This window comes from Penicillium canescens (genome assembly GCF_028828765.1).
Source record: "Penicillium canescens strain IBT 15451 chromosome Unknown utg000011l_segment0_segment0, whole genome shotgun sequence".
Taxonomy (NCBI): Eukaryota; Fungi; Ascomycota; class Eurotiomycetes; order Eurotiales; family Aspergillaceae; genus Penicillium; species Penicillium canescens.
In genome coordinates, this window is record NW_026703973.1 from 746,879 (window position 1) to 773,868 (window position 26,990).

Here is a 26,990-nt window from a genome sequence, read left to right on the forward strand (position 1 = left end):
CCTATAATGAAGGCAACGTGTTTGATAAGTTCCAAGCGCGGGATTCGGAGTACTTCTCCATGTTGGGAGATGTCAATATGGCAGCAACTGATATGTAATATATCGACAAAGAAGTTGGCTAGCTGCAGCAGGAAGGGTTCAACCCTGTACACCCTCTTCATAAGCAAGTTTTCGTACCTGCTGCTTACGTAGACTTAGGTGGCTTGACCTTTGCTCGGTGTCTTACCCAAATTATATGAGCATTCCTTCGCTGGCTTCATCTACTAATTGTGGATTTGGTGTGGGCGGAGAAGTTTCGAACATAGTGTGAGCATATGATTATTCCTTCTCAGTCGTATATGCTAATGTACAGTATGTATGTCGAAATCTTAGTTTGTATATCCCATCGAACCTGACATAATTGAGCAATGTGAGGTCTATGGGTAGCTTGATCGGTATGGTGCTCGGTATTTGTCCCTTGTACCAAGCTGTAGTGCTTGCTTACCTGGTATTAGTAGGTGTTCCACGGAGCATTCTAAATTTGGAATTCGGACCTCGGAATTCGGACCGCGGAATCGAATTCACTGTTAAACTAGCTTCTGCAAAAAAATTTTAAGTCAGACGAAGGCTAGATTAAAGTGAGGATAGTAGAAGAGGAGTTACGGCTGTTCCAATGCACGTTGCTACGACACGGCTAACCAAGCAAAACACCATCCCAGCATCTGCAGCCAATATGGCCCAGGGGTTGCTTATCGCAGCATTTCTCGTGCTTTTCATACATTTACTCCGCAACAAATATGGTCGGGGCCTTGCAATGTTACCTGGGCCATGGCTGGCAGCATACACAGGGCTCTGGCGATGGAAGGACGTCCGCAGTGGAAAAGCACATCAGAGAGCAATAGAGCTGCATCGCAAGTACGGGCCGATTGTACGCATTGGGCCGCATCATGTCTCTATCTCTGATCCTCAAGAGATTAAAAATATCTATGGCCTCAAGTCCGGTTACACCAAGGTAAAAGCACCCAAAACAGCCATCTTGTCAAACGCAGCTATTAATCGGAAATCAGACCGCATTCTACCCAATCCAGTCAATTACATGGAAGGGGAAGGTAGAGGTCAACCTTTTTGGCACGATCGATGAAGAATATCATCGTAAGCTGAAACGGCCCGTTGCCAATGCGTATAGTTTATCGACATTGCTCTCCAGTGAGCAGGCCGTTGATTCATGCACGGAGCTCCTGGTCAGCCAACTTGCAAGATTTGCGGATGGAAACACGCCTGTGGATTTTGGCGAGTGGATTCAGTTTTACACCTTCGATACTGTGGGCGAACTTACGTTCGGAATGAAGCTGGGATTCCTTGACGCTGGATCAGATGTTGATGGGATAATCCATGCCATTGAGAATCTATTGGTATGTAAACACTGCCCAACCTGTTACTTAAATAGGCCATCATGCTTACCAAGGCGTCAGACATATGCCAGTCAAGTAGGTCAGGTCCCTATCTGGCACAAGTTCCTAATGGGCAATCCACTTCTACCCATCCTCCTACCCTCAATGGAGGGCTGGGACAAGGTACTGAGTTTTACCCTCAAAGCCGTCAATACGGTTACGGGCCGGGACACTGGTTCTGAAGAGAAGGGGAAACAGGGCGACGAGCTAGACCTGGGAAGCCTCGAGCGTCGTGGAGATATGCTCTCGAAGTGGTACGCTCTCAAACTCTCTGAACCGGACAAGATATCCACTCGGGACCTCGTTGTGCACCTGAGCACAAATGTTTTCGCAGGGTCCGATACAACTGCCATCGCTCTACGGGCGGTGTTTTACTATCTCCTCAAAAGTCCGATAAAGATGCAGAAACTGGTACTTGAGATCGAGAGCGCATTTGCAAGAGGGCAGCTCGGTCAGCCTATCTCCTTTCAGGAGTCAAAAAACAACCTACCGTATCTACAGGCTGTGCTTAAGGAAGCTCTGCGAATCCACCCTTCAGTTGGCCTTTTGTTAGAGCGTTATGTCCCAACCGGCGGTGCAAAGCTGTGCGGCCACCATGTTCCTGAAGGGACCATTGTTGGCATTAACGCATGGGTGACGCAGCATGATCGCGATGTCTTTCCAAATCCCGAGAAGTTTGAGCCAGAGCGTTGGCTCGATGCATCGGAAGAAGAGTTGAAAATAATGGACCAGTCTTTCTTCGCGTTCGGCGCAGGGCCGCGCACATGTATTGGAAGACATATCGCAATGATGGAGATGGCTAAGGTTGTTCCCGAAATTCTACACAAGTTTGAGTTATCACTGTCTATCCCGGAGCAGGAGTGGGAAACAAGGAATATCTGGTTTGTGCAACAGAAGGGTCTTGTCTGTACCTTGAAACGCAGAGTGTGATGTCAAACAGCGCACATATCGGATAGATCAATGTTAATTAACAGGTATATTTTTGTTGAAAGTAATTGAATTAGCTTCCATCAGATGTCGGGCGAATGAGTAGGATTTGGAGTACAGTGCAGAGTAAGCTGCGGTACCATGTCGTACATCTTGTATCCGCAGATTGGGGCTTAGGGCCTGGAAACAGGAGACATGAAACAAGGCGTATTGGTGGTTTTGACGAAGGCCACACGGGAGGGTATTGGAGTCTCTCTTAGACTGAGTGGGCTTGGAGGTTGGACTGGAAGTCATTACTACTGCATCAAAACAGACTAACCCACATAGCAGTGTTCAAATGGAGTTGAGTTTCATCAGCTAAGGGAGATGCAGTGCTAGATCGTTGTATTTAGTATTTACTTGTTACGAGTAGGCTTGCGGTGGTATAGAGAAGCCATCTCCGCCAATGACGCCATAATTTAACCCCTTTGGTATTTTAATTCACCGCGAGTAACCCTCGCGTGTTAAATACACTCTCCCGCTACAGATAGCACCCCAATTATCACCAAGAAGCGTTTGGTTTCAAATTTCGCGCATCATTTGTAGAACAACCATCATGTCATATCAACTTTTACTGTACAGTAAGCAAGGAGTGCCTCGGTGTTTGGATCCGTCAGCTAGATGCATGCAGCCCAAAAACGCGCTATCCTGCCAAATGTGCCAAGAGTCCCCACACCTTAACTTTAACGCGTCAACTATGTTGACTTTGGATGTATTAACGAAACCAAGGATTTCAGTCCAGAATACGGGGGAAACAAGTGCATGGGATCAATGTTGGGGGTTTTTTAAAGTTAAATCCCGGATCAGACCCGCGTTTTGGTGGGGCCTGGACGAGGCCGAGGCCTAGACAGAGGTTTTGGCTTCCAGCCACAGTTCTCACTGACCGTAACCATTGAACCTTCAAAACAGCTACGAGACTTGCTTTCTGTTGGTTCTTGGCAGAGTCTCCTCGTAAATATACGATTCTGCTCCTCTTTTCCATCTCAAGCATGGTGACTTCGACCTTTTCGACATGATACAATACCTACGTTCATTGCAGACCAGAGATAATAGCGCATTGGCGAACACACCTCATATTAATGAAGGCCCATTCCTTGGTTATTCTCTTCTGGGTTTTAGGAGGCGTTACTACTGTGGTGGTCGCCTTGCGCATCTTCGCCAAGGCGAGGATCGGTCGTTTAAAGGTGGATGACGCCACCATGATGATTGCCTGGGTACGTCGACCGTCTTTTATAGGGCATGTTTAGCTTCCAATCCGTTGGCTCACATCCGTCCTGTTTCTTTCGCCTCCAGGCTCTAGCCATCGTTGCATCTACCCTTTTTACCATTGCCGTGCATTATGGCTATGGGCAGGATATTTGGGAACTTGACTTCGACTCTGCCGTCCACGTATTCAAATTCTATACCATCACTCAGGCATGTGTCATTGGCAGCAGCACTGCCGGCCGTGTGGCCTTTATTCTCTATCTTCAGGCCATCCTAGGTGGGGAGACGAAACATAGAATTATTTTATTGACGCTCGCAATCTTGGAGGTGACATTTAACGCCGTGTCCATTATCCTGATATTCACCGGTTGCAAAGATCTGCAGCTGCAGTCGACCTGGAACAAAGGCCTCCCTCGTGGATGTCTTACCCGTCAAGCACGTTACGCTTACTTTCAAACTGGTACGCCCACTTCTGCTTGCTTCTGCGAACCAAAGGTCCCCAACTTACACGTTATACCTTACTGACTGCTCTCCATAAATAGCTTTCAACACTGCAGTTGATCTGTACCTTGTCATAGTGCCGACATGCATCTTCTGGGGTCTCAATCTTCGGCTCGGGGTAAGAGTTAGTCTTATTGTATTGATGAGCCTTGGGCTTTTGTAGGTGTCATCGTGATATTTCCTATGGCTCTGTTTGGCCTTCTAAAATAAATGCTTGTACTAATTGGCTTCAGTGCAATGGCGGCTTCTTTGGCCAAAACCGTCTCACTTAAGGACATTATCAGCCCTAATTTTACGGGGGCGACTTCCCACCTCGTACGCTGGGGTCTCGTTGAAAGCTATATAGTGATTATCACTGCCTCACTACCATGTCTCCGATCACTTGTCGTCTCGTCCATTCACCACATGACTAGCAGACAGCAGCACACCGATTTCGACTTTATATGCCTTAATGGCGCTTCTAGCGCACAACGGGATCGAAGCTCCATGAGCGAACCGTCTAGGCAAAGCTATTGTTAGGCATCTCCTGTATATGAACCACGGAGGTAATACAGGAAAGCGACATAAAGGTTATCACATGACGTCGGATGTTGATATATACCCCATTCGAGGTCTAATATCCGCGGAGTTCAACAATATCGACAGCGAGCAGACTTTTTCAAAAACAAAAGACAAAAGGAGTCCCGCTGCCTGCGAATCTCAATAATATTTGATGCACATCTTTGCTATACTATCCTTGTCCTGTTTTTGACCAACCAATGACAGCGTATTCCTGCTAAATCGACTAAGCACAACGAAAAGAGGTACCTCGTATTGACCTTGATCAGCTCGGGTTTGGACCAGGGCCGCAACCCTAGTCTTTATAATTTATTCTATCGGCTTTTGAAGGCTACAAGGTCTTTTAAGTATGCCATTGTCTACCGGATTGCAATGGGAACCATGGTAAAAATTCCCAGGAGCAACGTTAGGGCATCCTTGAAGGGCACAGTATGTGTGTTCGTGTTAAATCATTTACCCCGACCCTCGCAGAGTTCAGAAACTTGCTCGTGAAACACAAAAGAACCTTTCGGAAAGCAAGCTATAGTATAGTATAGAAACACGGGTTTTGCAGTGTGAGAAACATTGTAAGTCGTTATTAGGATCAAAACTGTCTCACACTGACGTCATTATTGAAGGATCACTATTAGAATGGATGGAGAAGGCGAGAATTCAGATACTGAAATTGCCAACAGGCAGGAGTGCAACTCGACCCTGCATCCTTGTGGACCACAAATACAACCGGAACACTTTAACCCTTCACGGCGGACTTTATTATCAGCCCTCGAGCGTTCCTAGTTTTACAAAAGGGGTTTCTAAACCGGTACAAAGCTTGCAAGGTAGTTTAATGTGACACTCAGGAGGAAACATATATATCTCGTCGTATATTGAGGTTGATTCATAGATAACAATCATCTATTCCTGTGGGCTATCTGTTTCTTGTAGTCGGGTCAATAGTTGCGCATACATGCTGTTAATTCCCCATGCATTGAGAGATTTCATAACCGAAACAGATTCACTCAGCATCTTCGATCTCCCTTTTATCGTCATAATATTGCCGCATCCTGGAAGCTTGACACAACTGGAACCGTTCTCAATCCAGTTGCGCAACTCAACAGAGTCCAAAGCATTCAGGTCTAGTACCACCGAAGGGATAGGCAACTGAGCTGGAAAAAGTCTTCTCAGCCGATCAGAAATCGTAGAATAAAGCCAAAGAAGCAGTACTGCCCTCAAGAGAGAGACTGGCGTACTGAAATGGGTACAACGACTGGACCCGACTGTTTTAAGGGTACGGGCAGCAAAGAGCACCCCTGTACGTCCTTGATTGGGAAACTTTGCCCATTGATCCGCCATCCCTTCCCAGAAGCCCTTCTGTAATTTTCCGTATATAATTTTGAAAGCCACGGATAGAAGATTGGAGACCGGCGCATGAAAGTTCATCAGTGCAGTCATAGCCATGATCCTATGGACAATGGCGGCTTTCAACTCGGAGACTGAGTGTGTGTCACATCCGTCCTCTATTTGGGCGAGAAGTTCCTCGAGCGTCCTCGCAGCAGTCCTCCTATCGTCTGCTGAGAACCCAGGAATACCGGCCGACTGCCATCTAGCGTCCACAACGTATGCCAGATATTGAAGAATGGCCTGCTTCCCAAGGGTACCGGTCTGAACCCAGCTTGCTCTCCAACTGGAACTTGCAGCCACCTGACAGAGAGTCTGATGCTTGGCTAATAAGAGCATGGTGTGTTTTAGTAAAGCTAAGCTCTCATATGTCTATAGTAGCATTCATTGACTCACCATTGCCGCTCGCAAAGCTGGCCCAGCTTTGGCCGTTAGGTGCATCCCAACGAGATTCCAGCTGGGGCAAGCAATTTTGTAACTCTTCTGGCCTGATGGTGTGGGATAGATCAAAATCGTGGTCATAAGCTAAATCAATGAGCTGTAGGTTCTGATTAGCACTGAACTGTGAACAAGAAGATCTGACAAGAGCAGTCTGACCCAAATGGCGAATCCTGCCCGCCGACGCTGCTCATCCAATACCCAGAGCTGCCACTCGCTGTCAATAGGCAATAGCATCGAGGACAATTTGTCTGGAGGAAGGACATTTGAGAAAAGCCTCTTTCGTCGACCTAGAGTCACCGGAACTGACTGAAACAGCTCTGCCAACTCCAGCGCTCTGCGATCACCAGAGTACATCAATCCCAGCTGGTTTAAGATAATCGTCTGGGTCATCCATAATTCTCTGCTTTTCTGGTTCCATTTTTCACACTATTGGAGATATCAGTGGATTGTAATGATCAATAAATCTTGCCAATATGTCTTACAGTGTAAGCTGTGTATCGTCGTATCAATTCATGCATCGATTTGAGGCAAGAGAACGACCCGTCGATGTTCGAAAAATGAGATCCGAGAGCAGCCACTGCGAACACAAGGAACGGATTCGTGCGCGACGGAACAAAAGTTGATTTATGGAGGATGGGAAAGATGGGATGAAAGTGCTCGAAGTAAAGTTGAACCCAAGAATTCAGGACACTTGGCGGTGGGATCCTTAACTGAATAAATCTTGGATAATTGGAGTTGACTTGTATGTCGTTCGCAAATTGTAAGACCTTCTCTGTGATATCAGCTGGGACTCGCTCCACATGCGAGAAGTCTTCCAGCTCCACATCTTCAGCAGGAACATGGGTCATGTCGGGGAACATGAATTCATTGTGTTCTTCGTTGGGAACTGGATTATAAGTTCTTGGCCCAACGGCATCTTGATCAGTCTCGGGTAACTGAATACGCTGATAGTTCTCATTCACGGCAGAACAGGTTTGCGCAGTGAACTGAGATGTTGCATACCGAGGTTCATGACCAAATGCTTCTGTCATGGGTGCGGATTGAACATCATCTAACAAGGACAAAACCGGTTGTGAAAGTGATGCGCCCAGTAGACAATCATATTCAGGGCTTGTATTGAACCAGGCGTCAAAGTCAATCCAATCTCTAGGAGTAAGAGAAGACGTGAAAGCTGTATCAGTGTTATGAAGAGCTTGTAATGACTCTGTATTATTGAAATTTGCTGGTTCTCGCGGAAGTGTGCTTGCTTCTATTGTTTCAGGATGTGGTAGGTCTGTGGTCTGGTCTTGCAGCGCAACAGCAACAGAACTAGTATACTCCGTCAAAGTTCTTGGCAACGGCTTTTGAACATTTTCTGAAAAGCTCATACTTTGATTTTGCAACCCTGGCCTAGATTGGATAGCCGAGGTTGTTGGGTACTTTGAAGAGACACTGTCCTCAATGGCATCTGCCGATATACGCTTGGAAGACCCGTAATAGCAGTGATTATGTTGATAATAACACCGCTGACATGGCTCATGTCCATCACATCGAAGCTTTGACTGAGCACAGGGCCCGCACGCTTTAATAGCTCTGCGTCTGGCTCTTATTGATGCACCAGTACCTTCCAAACTCGGCGCTTGGTGTACAGTAGCATGATGGCGCGTGAGCGAATCACTTTATAAAATTAGTACCCGCTCACCATTTTCTTGGGCTCAATGGAGGAAAAACGAACACGCGACTAAAGGTCTGGCTACACCATACACAAGCAAAGGGCTTTTCTTTCGTATGCGTCCGGATATGACGTTCGAAATGTTCGAATCGCTTGAACGTCCTCGGGCATGATGTACAGACCAAATCCGGCTTTTTGTGTCGAGGCTGTGGCATGACAAATAACTCAACCAAGACTTTGCTGCATCGGTAACTGCGAGTAACAGAATTAAGAGGTCGTGGAGTTTTCGCTTCAATTGGGCCCGTGCATATTGTCCGTGCTGATTCATCATCGTCACAATCTCCTAGTTAAGTTACCTATTGAGATGCAAGAAAATCAAGTTTGCGACTTGATTTTACAAACTATCATGCAAGCCTCAAATTCAATTCTATATTTGCATCGCTGCACAATAATAGTAACTCAGCATCAGACTGATCAAATTTAATCTCCTGCGCACTACCTACACATGGCTCCTCAAGAAGTCAAAAGCCGGTAGAACCGTACTCTTGAAGGAATATTCGTCTCCTTCCATTCCGAAATTATACCCATGTTGTCCCCCTTCCGCCAAGACCAGTTTCGATTCTACTCCCAGTTCAGACAGCCGCATGTGTGCCCTCTTGGAGAACTTCGGGTCAATAAAAGTGTCATCTGTCCCAGTCAGAAAGATGACTGGGGGAAACTTCGACGAGAAAGATGTTGCAGGGTCAACCCGTTGATAATCACCGTCTTGAACACAGCGGGCCAGGTGCTTCCCGTCCTTGAATGCCAATGCCAGCCAGGCGTCTCTGGGCTTTGAAATATCCGGCATCGGCATGGTACCTGGGATGACAAACTGCTCGGGAGCAATTATTGTCATGGAGGCAGGAGGCTCGTCATAAACACGGTCGGCGAAGGACTTGTCGATAGATGGTATCATCTCAGCGCCGGGGTTAGGTTGATTCCAGAGCTCATCGTCAAAATACGCAGCGGCGTAGAATGCAGCAATTGCCCGAGGAGGATTGGGGAGGTTTCCCTGAATAGAGGTGGCTTGTTTAAGCTTCTGAAGTCATGATTCTATAAGCACGGAACTGTAGACTTACTAGATGCAAAGCAAGGGTCCCGCCCGAGGATTGCCCAAACACAACAACGCGATCTGGATCGATCTGAATACTGGTATCATCTTCAAATATACTTGGAAGGGACTTCCTTGTCCAAGCGAGCGCTTCCTTTGCATCTTGAATAGGCCCCTCCCACAGGGACACATGTGGACACAAACGGTGATCAGCGACGACCACCACAAAACCGAGATCCAACAGCGCCTCTATCTCATTGGGATTGAAGAGAAACCTAGAGCCAACGGTGAACCCACCAGAATGAAAACCGATTGCTTGTGATCACTATCAGCCACATGTCGGGGTTTGGCCATGTAACACGTACCAACTGGTCTTTTGTCTGGCTGACCATCATCCTCGCGATAGTGAATGGTGACTAGGATCTGGAGCGCGTCAACTGTCTTGTACGCGTAGTCCTTGGAAGGCATTTGGGGCAAGTATTTCTCAAGTCTGTATTCGGATTTCGTGAGAGAAAGAAAGGAAAGCCACAAACATATAGCACCTTGATTCGGCTTCGGCCTTGCGTTTCCGCGGAATACTCCGGATGGTTTATAGTAGCTAGCACTGCAAGTCTCGAGTCCTCGGGTAAGGCGGACAACTTATATGAGGCATTTTTCAGGCGTCTATGCTGGTTAATCTTATTCGTACGATGTGATCCGGTCGGATGAAGTGGTGTAGATCATTTCGGGTACCGTGGGCAAGTTATTCGGGAGAGGTGGGACAAGAAAAGCCCCTTTATTATATGTCGATCATGACCAAAACAGGTAATTCAATTGAGACTGCACTTCAAACACGAAATGACCGATTCCATGATGCAATTCTATATCGGATGGGATGGTACGATGACTTCATAATAGAACAGAGACAGTAAGGGTAGTTTCATCGGATTTGGGGCCCGTTATGACCCGGTCCATGATCTGAAAGATCTTATGCACAGTATCAGAGCTACAAATAGCTCCATTGGCCTTCCTTTGCAACTTGACTCCAAGCTTGAACATTGATTTCCCTTCTTCACATTCTCTCTCCTGCCTTCCCTCTCCTCATTTGAGGTTCTTATACAGACATATTTGGCTACTTTTCCTCAATGGGGTCTGACGACGTAACCCACAAAGTCATTATCGTCGGCGCTGGCCCGGTCGGCTTGCTTACGGCCCTGAGGCTGGCGCAAACAGGTATTACTGTGGATATCGTCGAGAAAGAGACTGCGTTGAATGAAGCACCCCGTGCGTGCTCCTACTACGCAGCAGCCCTACACGCGTTGCAACGGGCTGGGGTTCTGGACGATGTGAAGAAGGCTGGGTTTACAACAGCCGGATTGTGCTGGAGAAAGCCGCTCATGGATTGTGATGAAGGCAAAAAAATTTTGGGGGACGTCCTGGCTAGGCTGCCTGTTATCGGCAGCAATGACTGGGATACTGGAGTGGTCAATCTTCAACAAGCGAAGCTCACAAAGCTTCTTTACCAGAAGGCGCAAGAGACCAATTTGGTCACTGTTCACTTTGGGAGCGAACTCATAGCTATTGAGCAAGACTCAGCCTCTGTTACTGCCCTTGTAACCAACCGTCAGGGCGACCACAAAACATTCAATGGGTCATTTCTTGTTGGAGCGGATGGAGCGAGATCAGCCACCCGAAAGCTTCTCGGGATCCAATTCAAAGGACACACTTGGCCAGAGCGACTGATCGCCATCGACGTCTTGGTCAAAGACATGGAGTTTGATGAGGAGCTACCTAGTTCTCTTGTGGTCGACCCAGTCCATTTTGCTCTCATTTCGCCACTCGAAGAACCACAGAAGGGAAAGGAAACCTTATGGAGATGCTCAGTTGCGGTCGGCCCCCAAGACTCTCGAACAAATCAAGAGCTAATCTCCGAGACGAGTCTCACATATTTGTTGACCCGAGTCCTTCCGGGTCCACGGCCTCTCGCTTATGCGGTAATCAAAGCATCGCCGTTCCGAGTGCATCAACTCTGCGCTTCGACCTTCAGCCGTGGACGGTGCGCTTTAGCTGGGGATGCAGCACACCTGAACAATGTAAGTCGCGTCTACCGCTACCACACTGCAAAGACTTCAGTGCTAACAGTGTCACGTAGCCAATGGGAGCTATGGGTCTTACTACAGGCATACTTGACTCCGAAGCGCTTGCAGATACCCTTGAACTCATCATCCACGAAGGCAAACCCCTCGCCACTTTGGACACCTACTCTGATGAGCGGCGCATGGTTTTCCAGACGTTCGTGGACCCAGTGTCTACGCAAAACAAATTACGCTGTGCTAGTGACGTTGAGACCGCCCAGGAAGACTGGTACATACGTCAAATGGCAAAGGCGACGCCCGAGATGACGAGGAAGGGAACCAAGCCATTCTTTGGCGTGTGGCGGACTGACATGAGACAGTCAACGCTATCTCCAGAAAATGCGTGAATTGTGCTGTTGGGTTGATGTTGGTTGTTGATTACTAGCGCTCGCTCCCATTGCCTCACCGAATATAGCCTATCGTGAGCGTCAGTTGTGCATTCTCTACCATCATTTCTCATAGGGGCAAAGGGACTTCTTCTTCAGCATATCATTTTCTCTCGTGTCGCTTGCCTTTGGTATGCTCTACAAAGTTAGACCAATTTGCGAATCGGATGTGAGACCCTTATGACAATTTTGTCTTGTACTTATGTGGCGAGAATTTATTAGAATCTTAGTAAAGAAAATACTGAAAAATACATTATGTTTCTACAAGTTACCAGAAGTCACGAGTTTTCTATTTTATTTTATTGGTGAACCCTGACGGTCCGGCCTCAGCAGGACCGACCTCGCGGGTCCTTCGACTAGAACCTCAACCCTCAGAGATTGAGGGTCATCCGCGTGTCGTTCCCAGATCTACTCCTCATTCCGCGATAAATCAAATTCTCAAAGCACGCCATATTACAATACAATCGGCCGCTATGCTCGAATAAGAAGTTGATAAAGCCTAAAAAGCTGGGGAAGGACAGGAAGGAAGGATAGGATGCTTCATTCACTCTTGGAAGCTATAGGTCTATACAGGTGGAAGCAGGTTGCCAAGCCGGGAGACCTAAGGAGGACTACATAGATATCAAACCGGAGTCTCACAGGAGGCTGAAACCGGGAAGGCATCGGTCCGATACATTCGGCAGGATGATTGTCTTTACAGAAGTGGGCAAATCCCGCGCCGGTAACAACAAGCAGAAGGAAAAGCGTACCGGCTTCCGGTCCGTCCCCCTTCAGAGAACACGGCCCCGAGGGCCTTTATACCGCCGCGTGATTTATGTGGAAGAGATGCCTATCTTGATAGGTTATGTTGTTAAATAGTGGGCCTTTTGGTTAAGCTGAATGAATTTGAATTAATACAAATGGGGCAGGTTCCCAGCACGCTTGTGAATTACGTTATTTGTGCGCTGTTATGGCATATTCCCATCCATAGACCCATTCTCCCGGATGTCACCTTATTCACGCTTCCGCTGACTCATCATTCATGTATTAGTTAGTTAGTGACCAGTCACTATAACATAGGTCGAAGCTGACTCATTAGAGCGAATCAGGCATGTTCTCAAGAACGAGTGAATAATTAAGTCTCCGCGCCCCATCCAGATTCAATGTATTCAGGTATGCAACTACCAAATCCGTTGATAACCTAAAAGATCTACTGTTGACCAGACGCTTAAAATGGGGATGCAGACGTGGGCAACTGAAAGGATATTGTATGCTGTCACATCAGGTGAAAATAATTATCAGGGCTTCCTTCGCTGACACGATGTTCATGCTTTCGACATACTGTAGCCCGAGCCCTTACTAAGCGGCGCTTCGGCTCTCGCGTCATCCGTATGGAAGGATAGGGCGATCAATGTCTCAAAGCTTCTTCCCGTGCTCGGTCTCTAGTATACCAAGTAGGCATTGTGCGGCCAGCAAATAATTATGTCTTTACTTAAGCAATGTTAACGTCAGCTGGTATGGTCACTGGAAACTAGGAACTAGTATCGTTTTTAATGGTCATAAAATCAAGAGGCTTCTGTTTACTGACATACCTCAAAGATTCTTCGTCTGATTTTGATATACCATCATACCATAGCTGTTCTCGTTAATCATTTTTGGGCGTCTTGTTTCTTCCCGAAACACAGTGGGTCACTCGGAGTCGGGATAACTCAGAGCTACAGACTGTGGTATATTTGGACCAGAGAAAAATACCTACGTAGATCATTAGAATTTTGGTTCCATAGACACCAAACAGAAGTGACTTAGGAAGCCGACTAGAGATCCGCCCAGGTACGAAACCGGACTTGTCCGTTCCGTATCCTTTACCGTGACTTCCGGCTTCTCAATACTTTTCTGTGTGGACTATTCATATTTAAGCAAGATCCCGAATGCGCTCACAAAATGAACATTTTAATACCAGCAAGTATTCAAGTTAAACGTCCAGCTTACCCTCGAAAATTTGGCTTCTCGGACAGTCAAAATCAGAAATGAAGCGAGAACAAGACACTGGAATCTCCATCCTCGTTGTCGGGGGTGGAATTGCGGGTTTAACCTTTGCCATTGAAGCTCATCGCAAGGGTCACGATGTCCGGGTTGTCGAACGACGACTCCGCGGGGAGACTTCCGGTAAGTGCAGAACTGATGAGAAGAGATTATCGACTACTTACATACTTGATATGAATCACGACAAAATAAACAACCATAATCATGTTGTACATATTAGCTGACTGAGTGCAGGCGAAATGATTGTCATTACAACTCCTGCCCTCCATACCCCAAAGAAATGGCCGGGCTTCATGGAACGGGCGAGGCAAGAGGCAGTTGCTCCGGTGGTTAATATGAAAAAGTTCGATGGGGCCCTGATCGGATCGTTCCCCATTGGTGACCCAAACGACCCATCTCTGGCTATCTACCGATCGAAGCTGCATAACGTGCTCTTCGAGTACGCCTTTCAGCTCGGCATCCCAGTCGAATTCTCCGCGACGGCTTCAGAGTTCTTCGAGGCAGACAACCATGGTGGTGTGGTCCTGTCCGACGGCCGCACTATCACGGCGGATGTAGTGGTGGCTGCCGATGGAGTTGGCTCGAAATCGTGGGAATTGGTCATCGGTAGCAAAGAGCCCCCCATCAGCTCAGGATTTGTCCTCTATCGGGTCACTTTCCCCGTGACACCGGCGCTCGAAAATCCAGTCATCGCGAAGGAGTTCGAAGGATTTAAGGACCGTGCATTCCTACACGCTGGTTCTGGGGCACACATGGTTACTTGCAAGTCCGCAAAAGATATTTGTTGGCTGCTCACTCGCAGGGTACGTTTTTGCACGCGTGGAAACTTGTGATGTCAGGTTGCATACTAATTTCAGAAAGGAGCACGATAGTAATGCAGAAGAAGACTGGGCGAAGAGTACGTCAATCGACAAAGCCCTCAAAGCCGTCGAGGGCTGGGAACCATTCGTGACCGAGCTTATCAATGCGACACCCAACCACACCGTTCTTGAGTGGAAGCTCATGTGGCGTAACCCTCAGCCGCGGTGGGCGTCACCTGGCGGCCGCGTCGTCCAGATCGGTGATGCCGCACATCCATTTCTGCCGACCTCGGCTAGCGGCGGGACTATGGCCATGGAGGATGCCTATTCTCTGGCTGCCTGTCTGCATATTGCTGGGAAGAAGAACGTGTCTCTCGCAACGAAAGTGCACAACCACTTGAGGTATGTCTCTGTTAAAAGGCTTTATTGCAGATTTGAATTCGCAAGGAAGAAGTTCAAACATTACAGGGGCTGATAATACATACACCGATGACAGATTCGAACGAGTGTCTTGCGCACAAAAGATGGGATTCAAAAATCGTGAGGTATACCACAATACAGACTGGGATTTCGTCGCCAAGAACCCGGAGGTAATGGGCAAGATGGTCGGAAATTGGCTGGTGCATCATGACCCAGAACAGTATGCATATGAGAACTATGCCAAATGTGCAGAGCACCTCCTCGTGGGTGCGCCATTTGAGAACAGTAATTCCGTACCTGGCTACGAGTACAAGCCATGGACTGTCGAGGAGCTTCTGGACGCTTCGGAGCATGGCGAGGCTGTTCAGGATGAAGGAGACTGGTCCTAAATAACAAATAACTTACCGGGTCACCTGAACACCAGAAAGAATATATTCAAACTATGATGTTCCGTGTTGTAGCATCTTAGTACGCTCTAGTAACTTATATTTCCATGACATACTGTGGGACGAAATAAGAGATACTCCTCGCGAGACTTATATTTTATATTACGCTGCACAACTATAATTTTGGAGATTCCATAATCCTCCAATCGTGTAGGAGCAAGTATATATATTTAGTGTAAAAAGGCAAAAATACATCGTAGTTTATTATAGTATCGTCAATTATGATTTTATTTTATTATTAAACTCTCGCAAATATCTATTATTGTTATGTTAAGGTACCAATATCAATAGTTAGTTATGAAAGGGTTTGGCTGTTGATATATATAGTCATCAAATATCGGACTTGAAGTGGTGTCCTAGCAAGAACACTTGCTTACCGAATACCTTACAGCCTTTTTCTCTCTTGCATATGTCATAGATTGCAAAGGACAAACAATTTATCCAGCATAAAGACGCCTAGGAAACAGTTGTAGAAACCGGTTGAATATTTCCGAGGTTCTCTCAAGCATGGCTGACTAACCTCCATCTAACGTAGAAATGGAAGTGGGGAAGTGGGGACCCCAGACTCTTTATCCTTGACAACCAACCACCCTCATATTGCTCAAACTGGCAACAAAACAAAGTCCGGGCGGGGATACTGAATGAAAGAGAATTTCTCCTCCGACAAGTCTCACTCCGGTGCGCTCAGTATTTTAGCATTTCTGCGCCGGCTACCTTGCGACCAGAATCACCCCGCGACTAATCTTGAAGATTATTCACTTCGAAAGATATGGATAGAATAGGGTCTCGAGAGGACCGAAAGTGTCACAAATGTAACAAGATATTCTCCAAGAAAGAACATCTCACCAGACATATTCGCGGCCATACCAAAGAAAGACCGTTTGCATGCCCCGTCTGTGGGAAATTATACTCGCGAAGGTACAAGATCGAGCCTTGGTTACAATTCGCTATAGATACTAACAATGTTAGTGATGTTTTGCGCCGCCACGAACGAAGTCACAGTACGGAGTCTGAGAGATTGCCTAATGTATTATCTCGAGAACCCGGTGTCGATTCTTCGATGCTCACGCCTCCGTCTGCAGTCGATCCGTTCAGGAGCCTCTCAGGATTACTTTCTAGCCCAGCAGGCCATATTCTTCCGCAGACTTCTGTCAACGCTGATGATAGAGCGAGCTTGACCCATGCAGATAATGTCAATTTTGGACCAGCCAACGTATCTGCGCAAGATGGCGTAGATCAAACAATGGCCTTTTCAGGGCCCGGAACATGGTTTCTTGAAGATAATTTTGATGTGGGCGCACTCGACTCCTCCATCACATCCGCAATATCCGAATGGGCACAGATCCCTCAGTTATTCCCAGCCTCGAATCATTATACTGGAGAAAATAGCGTTTTCGACCCTATTCAAAGCCCTGTCCCCGAGGTTGAAAGTTCAAATATGACAGGAGACACAGTAAAACGGAAATGGTTTACGCACATGTCCCCATTCGATGAGAGAAGACCCATCCGAGAATTCGCGGCAGAGGCATCAAGCCGGTCAGGACAAATGAATGCGAATGAATCTTATCGAGCTGGTCTTTGTCAGAAGCTTCGCCAGCCTATGGAAGATGAGGCCTTACCGACCTTGGAACAGTTGAACCTATTTGCCAAATTATACTTTCATCGATTTCATCCTTTATTACCAATCATACATACTCCGTCATTTCGGCCGACGTCAGAAAACTCGCTATTATTCTTGTCGATTTGTTCCATTGGCAGTCTATTTGTTGGATCCTCCCGCGCAGTAGCTCAAGGCTCACGCCTATTCGAGCGGCTGAACAAGGCCATTCTGGCATCATGGGAGTCATATTTATCACAAAGCCGACCAGACGCCCTGTCTATGGTACAAGCTGCTATTCTAGGCCAAACCTATGCTATCCTAGCCGGAAAGCCGAAGTTTCTTGTTCTCGCTGATGTGCTGCATGGGACAGTTGCCGCCTGGGCCCGTGAAGCAAATCGGCTGGGTCCTCTTTCTGGCCTATCACAAGATATACTCGACGGCGCCGATGTCGAGAAATGCTGGCACAGCTGGATTGACAGTGAACAGTGCGCTCGAGTTCAAGCGGCACTTAATATTCACGACGCCGAGCTGGCTGCTTTGTTTCATCATCAGCCTATTCGTAGCCATCGCTTCCGCCAGTTTCCCCGCCTAGCTTCGGAGAAACTTTTTCTGCACCTACGGCATCCTCATGGGCTGTGGCTTTCCGTCAGTCCCTGAAATCTCAGAGTGAAAGTCTACTCCATGCACAACCCTCTCCGCCTCCGGGTCTCTTTCCTCTCGCAGGCCACAATTCCCAGTTTACTGCGTATGGAATCCTTGAAGGAATCAGCGCTCGCCTTATAGACGCCAAACAATCTCGCGAATTTGACCACTTAGTCTGCCAAGATACCTCCAACCTCTTGATTCAGTGGTGGCAGACATATAATACTCCCGAGAAAGATCCATTCTATCTACCGGTATTATGGCACTCTATCTTCATCCACCTCTACGCAGACATGGACCTCCTCGAGCAAGCAGTTGGACGAGATGGCCGCGTCCTCGCCCTCAAAGCATCAACACCGGCACGGGAATGGGCCTGCTCCCTGAATGCGAGTCGATCTCTTGTGCACGCATCGCTGATTGCTCGGTATCTCGAGCGTATGAATATATCCGCTGAGCCTGCCATACATGTCCCTCGTGCACTGTTCTCGGCGGCTATGATATACCTGTGTGTCGCGCAGTATGCACCCAATAAAGTCATCAATATGGAGGCTTTCGCGTCGCCAGAACTCAAATTGCTTGGTGAGGGGGCCGCGTACGGTGCATGCTTCCCTGAGCATGCTCAGAGTAGTGAGGACTCTATGGTTACGGATATTGACCAATTGTACGGCATGGTTGACTTGCTGCAGCGAGGTGGGCGCTGGGGTATCTCACAAGCTTTTGCCGGCGTGCTTTCTTCGGCACTGGAGGAAGGCAAGGGTGGTATTTGATTCTTCGCTGTCCCAATCACTCGAGTGATTGAAAGTATATCCAGCGGTAAAATAGAGTGGTATCTAAAGATAAAATCTAAAAAATATCCTTCCGCATTTCCTCTACTCTAGCTTAATTTCCTGCATTCCTCTGGTACACGCCTCGACGATGTCGAATAGGTTGCATGCATGCTTATAAGGCATAGCGTGTCTATACTGAGCCCAACGCAATCTACAATCACTCACTCAGGGTGTGGCCATCTTGATAATTTTCCCAACCTTGGAAATCACCAATTGCTTACATGTAAACGGCTGCCGGTGGTCACATCCGTTGCCTTCTCACCCCACCGATCGTCCCAAAATAATGCGGGGTGGTTCTCCACTCATGCGGAACGCTTGTTCATCGACAAATTGCATCCAAATAATTGGTCATTTCATCCACTTGTCCTGCAGCTGAAAATTGATTAATGATATAGTAACAAGTCGGCTTTTGTTCACTCGTCCTGCTTTTGGGAAAGTACAACGTTGTTTGCTTCTAATAAGTACCCGGTTTCATAGTTACATGCCCTATGAACGCAGGTAAGGCCTTTTGCCTAATATTATAGGTCAACCTCTCAAAAAGCTTTGTCCATATATCCTGCTAGCTTCCGCTGTTGCCATTATGCTTGGAGGTACTTCCTACCCACAATACCAAGATACTAGTATCATGGAATCGAGCGATGTCATTTGATAATTGAGCAGGAAGGAGCAGGAAGACGACCGTTGTAAGCATGAGGAAAGTGCAAGCATACAGAATGGGTTTCACGATAAAAACAAGAGTCCTTACTTTATAGGGCTTACATTAGAAAATTGGGTGGAGAAGTGGTGGAAGTTGGGGGGTGGCGGGGTGCGATAGCTAGATCATAAATCAACAACCCCACTAATCAGACTATAAGTATACCTAAAATTCTCTTCATCTCCGCATAGCCAGATTAGACTTACTATTCGCCAATCCTTTAAACAATGCCAGTTTTCACCGAACATTCATCCTCATCTAGAGACTTGAGAGTCCTACCATCGTTCGCCCCACCTCTACCTCGACTAGCACCCCCATTCAAGCCTGAACCTAAAATTGGCGAGAGATATGAAGTAGTCGTGGTCGGCGTATGTATCCCTATTCCATTGTTTCCATCTCAACAAAAAAAAATTGAGAGCAAAAAAGTGTTGTAAGTTTTCTAACCCCAATATCCAGGCCGGACCAGCAGGTCTAATGCAAAGCCTGCTACTGTCACGCTACGGTCTCAACGATGCTTCCCTCCTCTGTGTCGACGCCAAGCCCAGCACCCTGAAATCCGGGCAAGCGGACGGCGTGCAGCCACGGACACTGGAGGTATTCAAGACGCTAGGGATCTCAACCGAGATCGAAAACGAAGCATGCCAGATGTGGCAATTCGCGTTTTGGAATCCGGCAACCGATCCAAAAAAGGTGATTGAGCGTACAGCCGTTGTGCCGGAAGTTATTCCTGCGGCGCGGTTCAAGTACGAGGCTACTATCCATCAGGGACGCATTGAACGGATCATGGAGACTGATCTGCTGCGGTACTCGGAGCGGGGTATTCTGCGAAACACAAGGGTTTTGGATGTGAGCCTTGATGAGGAGGGTGATGATGAATTTCCGGTGCTGGTGTCTATGGCTACAGATGGTATTGTGAAGGTGATAAGGACGAAACATCTCGTTGGTGCGGATGGGGCTCATTCTGTTGTCCGTCGCTGTATGGGTTTGCCACTGGAAGGGGAATCGCTGGATCACATCTGGGGGGTCGTCGATATGGTTGCTGAGACTGACTTTCCGGATATTCGCAGGCGCTGTGCTATTCATTCTCCTGCGGGCTCAATTATGATTATTCCGAGAGAGAGAATTTCCACTGGCGAGTACCTTACCCGTTTATATGTTCAGGTTCCCGAGGATGTTGCTCCGGCGTGTGACTTGGTACCGGGTGGAGGAGAGGGTGTCAGGCCTGACGATGCGCGGCAGCGGAGGAGCAAAATTACCCTTGAGGGGATCTTGAAACAAGCTGCAGATGCTATACAGCCTTACTCCCTGAGGCCCAAGGACGGTGCTGTGGATTGGTGGGCGGCATATCAAATTGGCCAGCGTGTCTCGCCTGAGTTTATTGTGAAGGATTCGAAGGGTGCGGCGAGGGTTTTTATCACTGGAGATGGTACGTTTGCTTTGAATTGTTGCATGGATTTCAATTAACATAAGCTATACTTGCAGCCTGCCATACACATAGTCCAAAAGTAAGTCTACAAGCGCGCTTTCCTCGGAATACAACTGACTTTCGTACCACCAGGCCGGTCAAGGCATGAATGTCTCGATGATGGACTCCTATAATTTAGCTTGGAAACTAATGTACCACATTAATGGACTTGCAGCACAACCAACATGCTCAAACAAACCAACGCTATTGCTGGAGACCTACCAAACAGAACGTCACCAAATCGCGCAACAACTAATCGACTTTGACCGCAAGTTTTCAACCATGTTCTCGGGCGAAATGGCCACAACCGAAGGACTGATGCAGGAAGAACTTCAGCAAGCTTTCGAACTCAACAATGGGTTTACCAGCGGCTGTGGTGTGGAATACCCGGAAAACATGCTAGTTGTTCGGGATGAGGATAATATCAACAGCCCGAGCCTTATTCAAGGAACGGATTATCTTTCGGGAATCCTTAGACCGGGGCGGAGATTACTCAATGTTCGGCTGCTGCGGCATGCTGATGGGTGGCAGCGGGATATCCATGATGGTATGTGGCTCAGCACCATTAAGAACAGCAAGACTTTGGAAGTTTAAAGCATCATATCTGACTAGTAGACTCACAGACCTCCCTTCCACTGGCCGATTCCGCATCATGTGTCTCACATCGGCAGACCTGCTTGATCAAAACAGTATCTCTGCACAGACACTGGAGGCAGTCACACTACTGGCCGCACAATTCCCCAAGTCTGTCGTTGAGCAGATTATCCTGCATCCTAAGTTACATCGATCTTTTGAGTGGGATGATATTCCGGCTTGTGTGAAGCAGGAGGCAGAAATGCGCTTCTATGATGGGTCAGTTCTGGATGATGCGTATACTATTTATGGAGTGGATCCGGCACGAGGCGTGTTGCTTGTTGTTAGGCCTGATGGGTATGTCGGGGTCGTTGCCTCTCTTGATGATGTGCAGAGAGTGGATAGATATCTCAAAAGTTGTATTCAGACAGTGTCTGGTAATTGAGTTTGTGTCTGGGGGTCCGGAGGTTAGGTTGGCAGCTGGATGAGAAACATGAAACCTTAAAAGGGCGAAGTTTCTGTGTTCAAGGGTGTTGATATCTGTTTGAGAAGGTCACTTATAAATCTAATAAAATTCAGTCCGAAGTTTCGAGCATTTGGATCGCCCCGTGCGGAACACTCCAGGCATCCTCTATCGCGCACTTCAGTCAAGTCGTGTCATAGATATTTCAGCCCCTTGACCGTCTGCCGGTTTCTATAATTGAAGATGTTTGTCTCTTGTTTGTATAAGCTCCTGAAATATCTTGTGCCATGTGAACCGTTGTGTTCTTGCAATTGATCGTAACAGGTCATGAACATTCTTGTATTATCCTTCTAGGTAGGGACCAAAACAACTACATAACTTCTTGCAACCGTAGACAATTTTGCCCTGTGAACTCTCTAGGTCCTTATCAGTGCTTTCTCAGAATCCTTTTCACAGAAAGGGAAACTGGAAGAACTTTTGTACCTTATTTGCCCGCCACATGCTGCGCAAGGAAGTCTACGGCTTTCTGAATAGACTCAAAAGCCGCGTCATCACGCTTTAGCCTGGCATCAAAGCCGTGAGGCACGCCTTCGACAACGTACAACTCAGCCGGTACCCCATTCTTTTGCAGTTCCGCATGTGCCCATTGGGAAAACTTTATGTCAACAACGACATCCGCCGTCCCATGAACGAAGACTGTCGGCGGGAAACCGGGTTCCTTCAGCAATTTCTCCGGATCCACATGATCATATTCATCTTCGGCGATTATTGGATCAAACTGAGTACCCTTCCGGACAGATGTAACGAGATAAGCCTTGCGCGGTGTGCTCAAGTCCGGCCCGTTGGGACCGAAAGGAACAGGTGCAGCGGTTGGGGGAGGAATCTCATTGAAGACTTGCTCGACGAACTCAGCGGGCGGTGGAGCGGGTGCACCTGGCGGAGGCAAAGTGCTGCTCCCAGTGTGATAGAAAGGATCGCGCAGGTATTTGAATCCGAATAAATCAAGGATAGCCTTGGGCGGGTTAGGGCGAGATGCCTAGATGTGTAAGACACGTTAACGCTCGGTCCTTCCGGTCTCACATGTTTTATACTCACCATGAGCAACGCAAGCCCTCCACCGCATGAGTGGCCGAGTGTGACGATGTTCTTGCCGTTCACCCGGATGCCATGCTCACTCTCGAGAAGTCCAGGAAGCTCGTTCTGGGCCCATTCATACGCGGCTATCGAATCCCCGACTGGACCTTCCAGTACAGAGATAGTCGGACCGAGGCGATAGTCTGAAGATACAGCGACGAAACCAGCTTCGGTCAACACCTCGATATGGGCAGCCGGAAGCATTGCCCGGCTACCAACGATGTAGCCGCCACCGTGGAAATATAACGCTGCAAGATGGATCAGAATGAATTTCATTTCTTTTAATTTGTTTCCAAAAGTCTCACCGATTCCCTTGACCGATGTTGTGGTTTTAGGCAAATGTACAGTGGCTGAGAGCTTTACCGTCTGCAGCCCATACTGTACAGCCTTGAAGACATAGTCGACGCTTGCCATGTTTGCCAATAATTTCGTCTGTTTCAAGTGGATAGCAAATTCGACAGAACATGTAGGAAAATAACCACTCGAAAGACTTCTATTATATTTAAAGCCAATGGTCCGGCTGTAATAGCTGTACTTGACAATGTGGTATGTTCCGCGCGGGCGCTAGTTGCCGCGGCAGGAACCGTCAATTCCGCGGAACTACTTCATGGCAAATCTATAGCGAGAGAACTTCGGTAGCAAACCCGAACAACTCGGTACGTTCCAGAAAAATGTTCCTTGAGGGCTCTTACGTTGGATTCATTACAGATTAGATTGCCGTTATTGTAAGCCGAGCTTTTGCCTCGAGATGGTTTATCTATTCTGCGAAAGCCCTTGCACACCTTGGAGCATCCTTCAAGTCACTACTTGACACGATCTTCGTCTGATTCACGGACCCGAAAACTGGAAGAGATTTTGAGTCCGAGCTTTTTAAACCTGATCTCATAATCTGAGCAGAATGTAAGCGAAGCCCGGCTACATACAACGAGGCTAATCAACGAGGCTAATTATCATAACAGGGAGTATACCGCATCATCAGCCCTGTTTGAGGCACTATGGGCCGTAAGTATTCACTACCACACAATCGCGCGCTTGTCGGCCAGCGAGCCTGTGCTGACTTGAATTGGGTAGGCTGGAGTGCGGTACTGCTTCGTAAATCTAGGATCGGATCATCCTAGCATCATGGAAGCAATGGTTAAAGGCCAACGCGAGAGACCAGATTACTTCCCAAAATTCATCACTTGTCCAAGTGAAATGGTGGCCCTGTCCGTGGCAGATGGTTATGCTCGTGTCACTGGACAACCACAAGCAGTTATTATACATGTCGACGTTGGAACCCAAGCGCTCGGCTGTGCCGTACACAATGCTAGCGTCGGCCGCGTACCTGTATTCATCTTTGCCGGTATATCCCCATGCACGTTGGAGGGTGAATATCGTGGAAGCAGAACCGAATTCATCCACTGGTTACAAGACGTCCCGGACCAGAAAGCAATAGTGGCGCAATACTGTCGCTATACCGCCGAACTGAGGAAGGGTAAGAACGTCAAACAGATGGTGAACCGAGCCTTGAGTTTCGCAAAAAGCGGGCCCCAGGGTCCAGTCTACTTACAAGGGACGAGAGAGGTCATGGAAGAGGTCATCGAGCCTTATGAGATCCAACAAGAGTTTTGGAGCCCCGTGGAGCTTGGCGGGCTGACGCCGAAGCAGCTGGACTTGGTCGCCCAAGCCTTGGTCTCTTCTCGGGAGCCCCTCATCATCACAGGGTATTGCGGACGTGATACTGCCGTGGTACCATTGCTTGTTGAGTTGGCAAATATTATCAAGGGTTTACGGGTTCTCGACACGGGTGGTTCGGACCTCTGCTTCCCTGCAGATCACCCTGGCTGGCTGAGTGTGAGGTATGGTTCAGATGAGGCCATTCGCACGGCCGACGTGATACTAGTAATCGACTGCGATGTACCGTGGATCAACACCCAGTGCAAACCCGCAGATGGCACTAAGATCATCCATTTCGATGTCGATCCTCTGAAACAGCAGATGCCTCTCTTCTACATCGACGCAATCCTGCGTTGTCGCGTCAACACCGCGTTCGCTGTTGACCAAATCGTCCGACATTTGAAGACCGAGCTATCAGATCAAATCAGCGCAAAACACGAGCATTACACAAGTCGATGGTCGGCCTTGCAGACATCCTATGGGCGAAAGCTAGAAGAAATAGCTTCACAGGCCGAACCCAACCCGGACGGCTCTTTCGGGTGCGGCTTTCTCATTTCGCAAGTTCGAAGAGCTTGTCCAATCGACACTGTTTGGGTCGTTGAAGCAGTCACCAATACTTTTACCGTGGCCGATCAGTTGCAAGCAACAGTGCCAGGAAGCGTGTTCAGCTCGGGTGCAGGTGGACTAGGTTGGTCGGGCGGCGCAGCTCTTGGTATAAAAATGGCCACGGACGCCCTTCACGGAGGGAAAGGCAAGTTCGTATGCCAGATTATTGGTGACGGCTGCTTTCTATTCTCAATTCCTGCAAGTGTGTATTGGATTGCACAAAAGTATGAGATACCGGTGCTGACTATAGTGCTGAATAACGATGGTAAGTTGAGGCCCAACCGTCTGTTCCTGGGTCACATTGTGAGAAATTTTGGACTGACAGAGAATGTTGTTGCAGGGTGGAATGCACCTCGGAAGTCTATGCTTCTTGTTCACCCTGATGGGTTGGGGTCTCAAGTCAGCAACGAGGAACTCAACATCTCGTTCTCACCAAACCCAGATTACTCGACTATTGCTAAGGGTGCATCGGGAGGAAAATGCTGGGGAGGGCGAGCCAGCACCGTTGAAGAACTGGCATTTCTATTACCCCAGGCTGTGGACGCTGTACAGAACGGCCGTTCGGCTCTGTTAGACGCCAGATTAAAGTAGCAGGCGCTGTACTCAAAGTGCGGCAGTGTAGATGGGTGGCAGGATATTAGTTTTAGACGTTCACTACATGCAAGATCCTAGGAGGAGCTGTTGATTGTATGTTTATGATGGAACAGAGATAAATAGCATCAATATTGGATTTGTGTTTGCCACGATCGCATCCGTCTTGCCTGGTCAAATTGATGAGTCTCACTTAGTAGCCTCCTCGAGACCCAATTCTTGGCTCGATTCTACCGTTCAGAAGATATTCTCTCGTTCAGTAGATTAAAGTGATGCATGGATGTTCTCCGCCCTTCAAAATTACTTCGACGATCTCCTCTTACTTCTTGTCCATTCTGCAATAGATATCCACCTTCACGATACATCCTCAAATCCAGTCAGTCATGCAGAGATTTGTTCGCTTTTGTCCACATGTGTGCATTCATTATTTATCTGGTTGCCGTTTCATTGCATTTTCCTTGTGCTTAGGGCTCGAGCCTGGAAAAGGCAAGCGATTCCCGTAATGTTGCAATAATGCTTCGTAGGTGTGTCTGTACTCCATTGCAATGCCGTGAAAGTTGTCGCTAGTATTGCTTCTGTAGCAAGGTGTCAATGCCAGAGTAAGATCTCTTTTGGTAAAACATACCGTTGGTCATGACCTTGAACTTCTTCAATCCATTTAATAATTCTAGCGTGGGAATCACGGGACTTGATTGCGGCATCAGCCATGACGGAATGTTGTAAGGACAGCACCAAATAAGCTGGAGATCGGCTGCGATTTCAATTACTTTGATCTGAGTCTAATCCACACTACATGGAAACCTTTCTGAACATTACGTCTTTTTAGTGATGCATCCGATCAAGCTCCCATGTTCAGTTGCCATTACCAACAGTTCCGCGGAATATATTATTGAGGTAATGAAACTGCATGAACCAAGCCAGCCTCACCATTGTTACCAAGACTTTTCTCAATTACAGGCCATGCCAGTCGTCCAAATTTGCTATCATTTAGAACTTTATAAAGATCTCGTGGTTTATTAGGAACAGCAGATGACTCGCCTAACCCGCATCATCTATGTGTATATTGCTGTAAGAACTCCGAAGCAAAACAAGACCTTCTTGGCCAAATCTACACAGGTAAACTTCATAACAATGTGACGCGGATCAGAAACTTTCCAGATTTCCGCGGAACCGGAATCGCAGGACTGCGGCAGAATCTAACCTCTGTTGCCAATACGAAAGCTCTCGCTCGACCGAACCAGACCTGTACCAATTGGATCGCCCAGGCGATTGGATAACATTTATGATTGCCCACGGATATTCATTCCAAGACACGTGAGCACAAGTTGTAA

General features: G+C 47.7%; 12 protein-coding genes across 12 annotated transcripts; 8 read left to right on the forward strand and 4 right to left on the reverse strand.

Annotated features, from left to right (window-relative positions):
* Positions 1-712: 712 nt before the first annotated feature.
* N7446_013010 (cytochrome P450) lies at positions 713-2,360 on the forward strand (the record flags this gene model as incomplete). Its single annotated transcript, XM_058521752.1, has 3 exons — positions 713-991; positions 1,047-1,391; positions 1,452-2,360. 3 exons carry the CDS (start codon positions 713-715, stop codon positions 2,358-2,360), a joined length of 1,533 nt encoding a protein of 510 aa, XP_058365229.1.
* Positions 2,361-3,323: 963 nt separating this feature from the next.
* N7446_013011 (uncharacterized protein) lies at positions 3,324-4,678 on the forward strand. Its single transcript, XM_058521753.1, has 4 exons — positions 3,324-3,610; positions 3,690-4,062; positions 4,145-4,221; positions 4,337-4,678. The coding sequence occupies exons 1-4, from the start codon at positions 3,476-3,478 to the stop codon at positions 4,373-4,375; spliced, it is 624 nt and encodes a 207-aa protein (XP_058365230.1). The 5' UTR covers positions 3,324-3,475; the 3' UTR covers positions 4,376-4,678.
* Positions 4,679-5,555: 877 nt separating this feature from the next.
* N7446_013012 (transcription factor domain-containing protein) lies at positions 5,556-7,510 on the reverse strand (the record flags this gene model as incomplete). The annotated part of the gene is made up of 4 exons (XM_058521754.1): positions 5,556-6,364; positions 6,435-6,576; positions 6,636-6,905; positions 6,962-7,510. 4 exons carry the CDS (start codon positions 7,508-7,510, stop codon positions 5,556-5,558), a joined length of 1,770 nt encoding a protein of 589 aa, XP_058365231.1.
* Positions 7,511-8,629: 1,119 nt separating this feature from the next.
* On the reverse strand, positions 8,630-9,688 carry N7446_013013 (alpha/beta hydrolase; the record flags this gene model as incomplete). Its single annotated transcript, XM_058521755.1, has 3 exons — positions 8,630-9,181; positions 9,249-9,535; positions 9,586-9,688. 3 exons carry the CDS (start codon positions 9,686-9,688, stop codon positions 8,630-8,632), a joined length of 942 nt encoding a protein of 313 aa, XP_058365232.1.
* Positions 9,689-10,344: 656 nt separating this feature from the next.
* N7446_013014 (FAD-dependent oxidoreductase) lies at positions 10,345-11,681 on the forward strand (the record flags this gene model as incomplete). The annotated part of the gene is made up of 2 exons (XM_058521756.1): positions 10,345-11,292; positions 11,352-11,681. 2 exons carry the CDS (start codon positions 10,345-10,347, stop codon positions 11,679-11,681), a joined length of 1,278 nt encoding a protein of 425 aa, XP_058365233.1.
* Positions 11,682-13,726: 2,045 nt separating this feature from the next.
* N7446_013015 (FAD-dependent oxidoreductase) lies at positions 13,727-15,351 on the forward strand (the record flags this gene model as incomplete). The annotated part of the gene is made up of 4 exons (XM_058521757.1): positions 13,727-13,865; positions 13,977-14,545; positions 14,604-14,944; positions 15,039-15,351. 4 exons carry the CDS (start codon positions 13,727-13,729, stop codon positions 15,349-15,351), a joined length of 1,362 nt encoding a protein of 453 aa, XP_058365234.1.
* A 1,117-nt stretch (positions 15,352-16,468) lies between these two features.
* On the forward strand, positions 16,469-17,665 carry N7446_013016 (uncharacterized protein; the record flags this gene model as incomplete). Its single annotated transcript, XM_058521758.1, has 1 exon — positions 16,469-17,665. The coding sequence occupies one exon, from the start codon at positions 16,469-16,471 to the stop codon at positions 17,663-17,665; it is 1,197 nt and encodes a 398-aa protein (XP_058365235.1).
* Positions 17,666-17,943: 278 nt separating this feature from the next.
* Positions 17,944-18,417, forward strand: N7446_013017 (uncharacterized protein; the record flags this gene model as incomplete). The annotated part of the gene is made up of 1 exon (XM_058521759.1): positions 17,944-18,417. The coding sequence occupies one exon, from the start codon at positions 17,944-17,946 to the stop codon at positions 18,415-18,417; it is 474 nt and encodes a 157-aa protein (XP_058365236.1).
* Positions 18,418-19,398: 981 nt separating this feature from the next.
* On the forward strand, positions 19,399-21,654 carry N7446_013018 (Phenol hydroxylase C-terminal dimerization; the record flags this gene model as incomplete). Its single annotated transcript, XM_058521760.1, has 5 exons — positions 19,399-19,539; positions 19,628-20,597; positions 20,654-20,676; positions 20,730-21,183; positions 21,260-21,654. The coding sequence occupies 5 exons, from the start codon at positions 19,399-19,401 to the stop codon at positions 21,652-21,654; spliced, it is 1,983 nt and encodes a 660-aa protein (XP_058365237.1).
* A 502-nt stretch (positions 21,655-22,156) lies between these two features.
* Positions 22,157-23,220, reverse strand: N7446_013019 (alpha/beta hydrolase; the record flags this gene model as incomplete). The annotated part of the gene is made up of 3 exons (XM_058521761.1): positions 22,157-22,708; positions 22,768-23,054; positions 23,112-23,220. The coding sequence occupies 3 exons, from the start codon at positions 23,218-23,220 to the stop codon at positions 22,157-22,159; spliced, it is 948 nt and encodes a 315-aa protein (XP_058365238.1).
* A 708-nt stretch (positions 23,221-23,928) lies between these two features.
* On the forward strand, positions 23,929-25,659 carry N7446_013020 (acetolactate synthase; the record flags this gene model as incomplete). Its single annotated transcript, XM_058521762.1, has 1 exon — positions 23,929-25,659. The coding sequence occupies one exon, from the start codon at positions 23,929-23,931 to the stop codon at positions 25,657-25,659; it is 1,731 nt and encodes a 576-aa protein (XP_058365239.1).
* Positions 25,660-26,083: 424 nt separating this feature from the next.
* Positions 26,084-26,367, reverse strand: N7446_013021 (uncharacterized protein; the record flags this gene model as incomplete). The annotated part of the gene is made up of 2 exons (XM_058521763.1): positions 26,084-26,234; positions 26,285-26,367. The coding sequence occupies 2 exons, from the start codon at positions 26,365-26,367 to the stop codon at positions 26,084-26,086; spliced, it is 234 nt and encodes a 77-aa protein (XP_058365240.1).
* Positions 26,368-26,990: the final 623 nt, after the last annotated feature.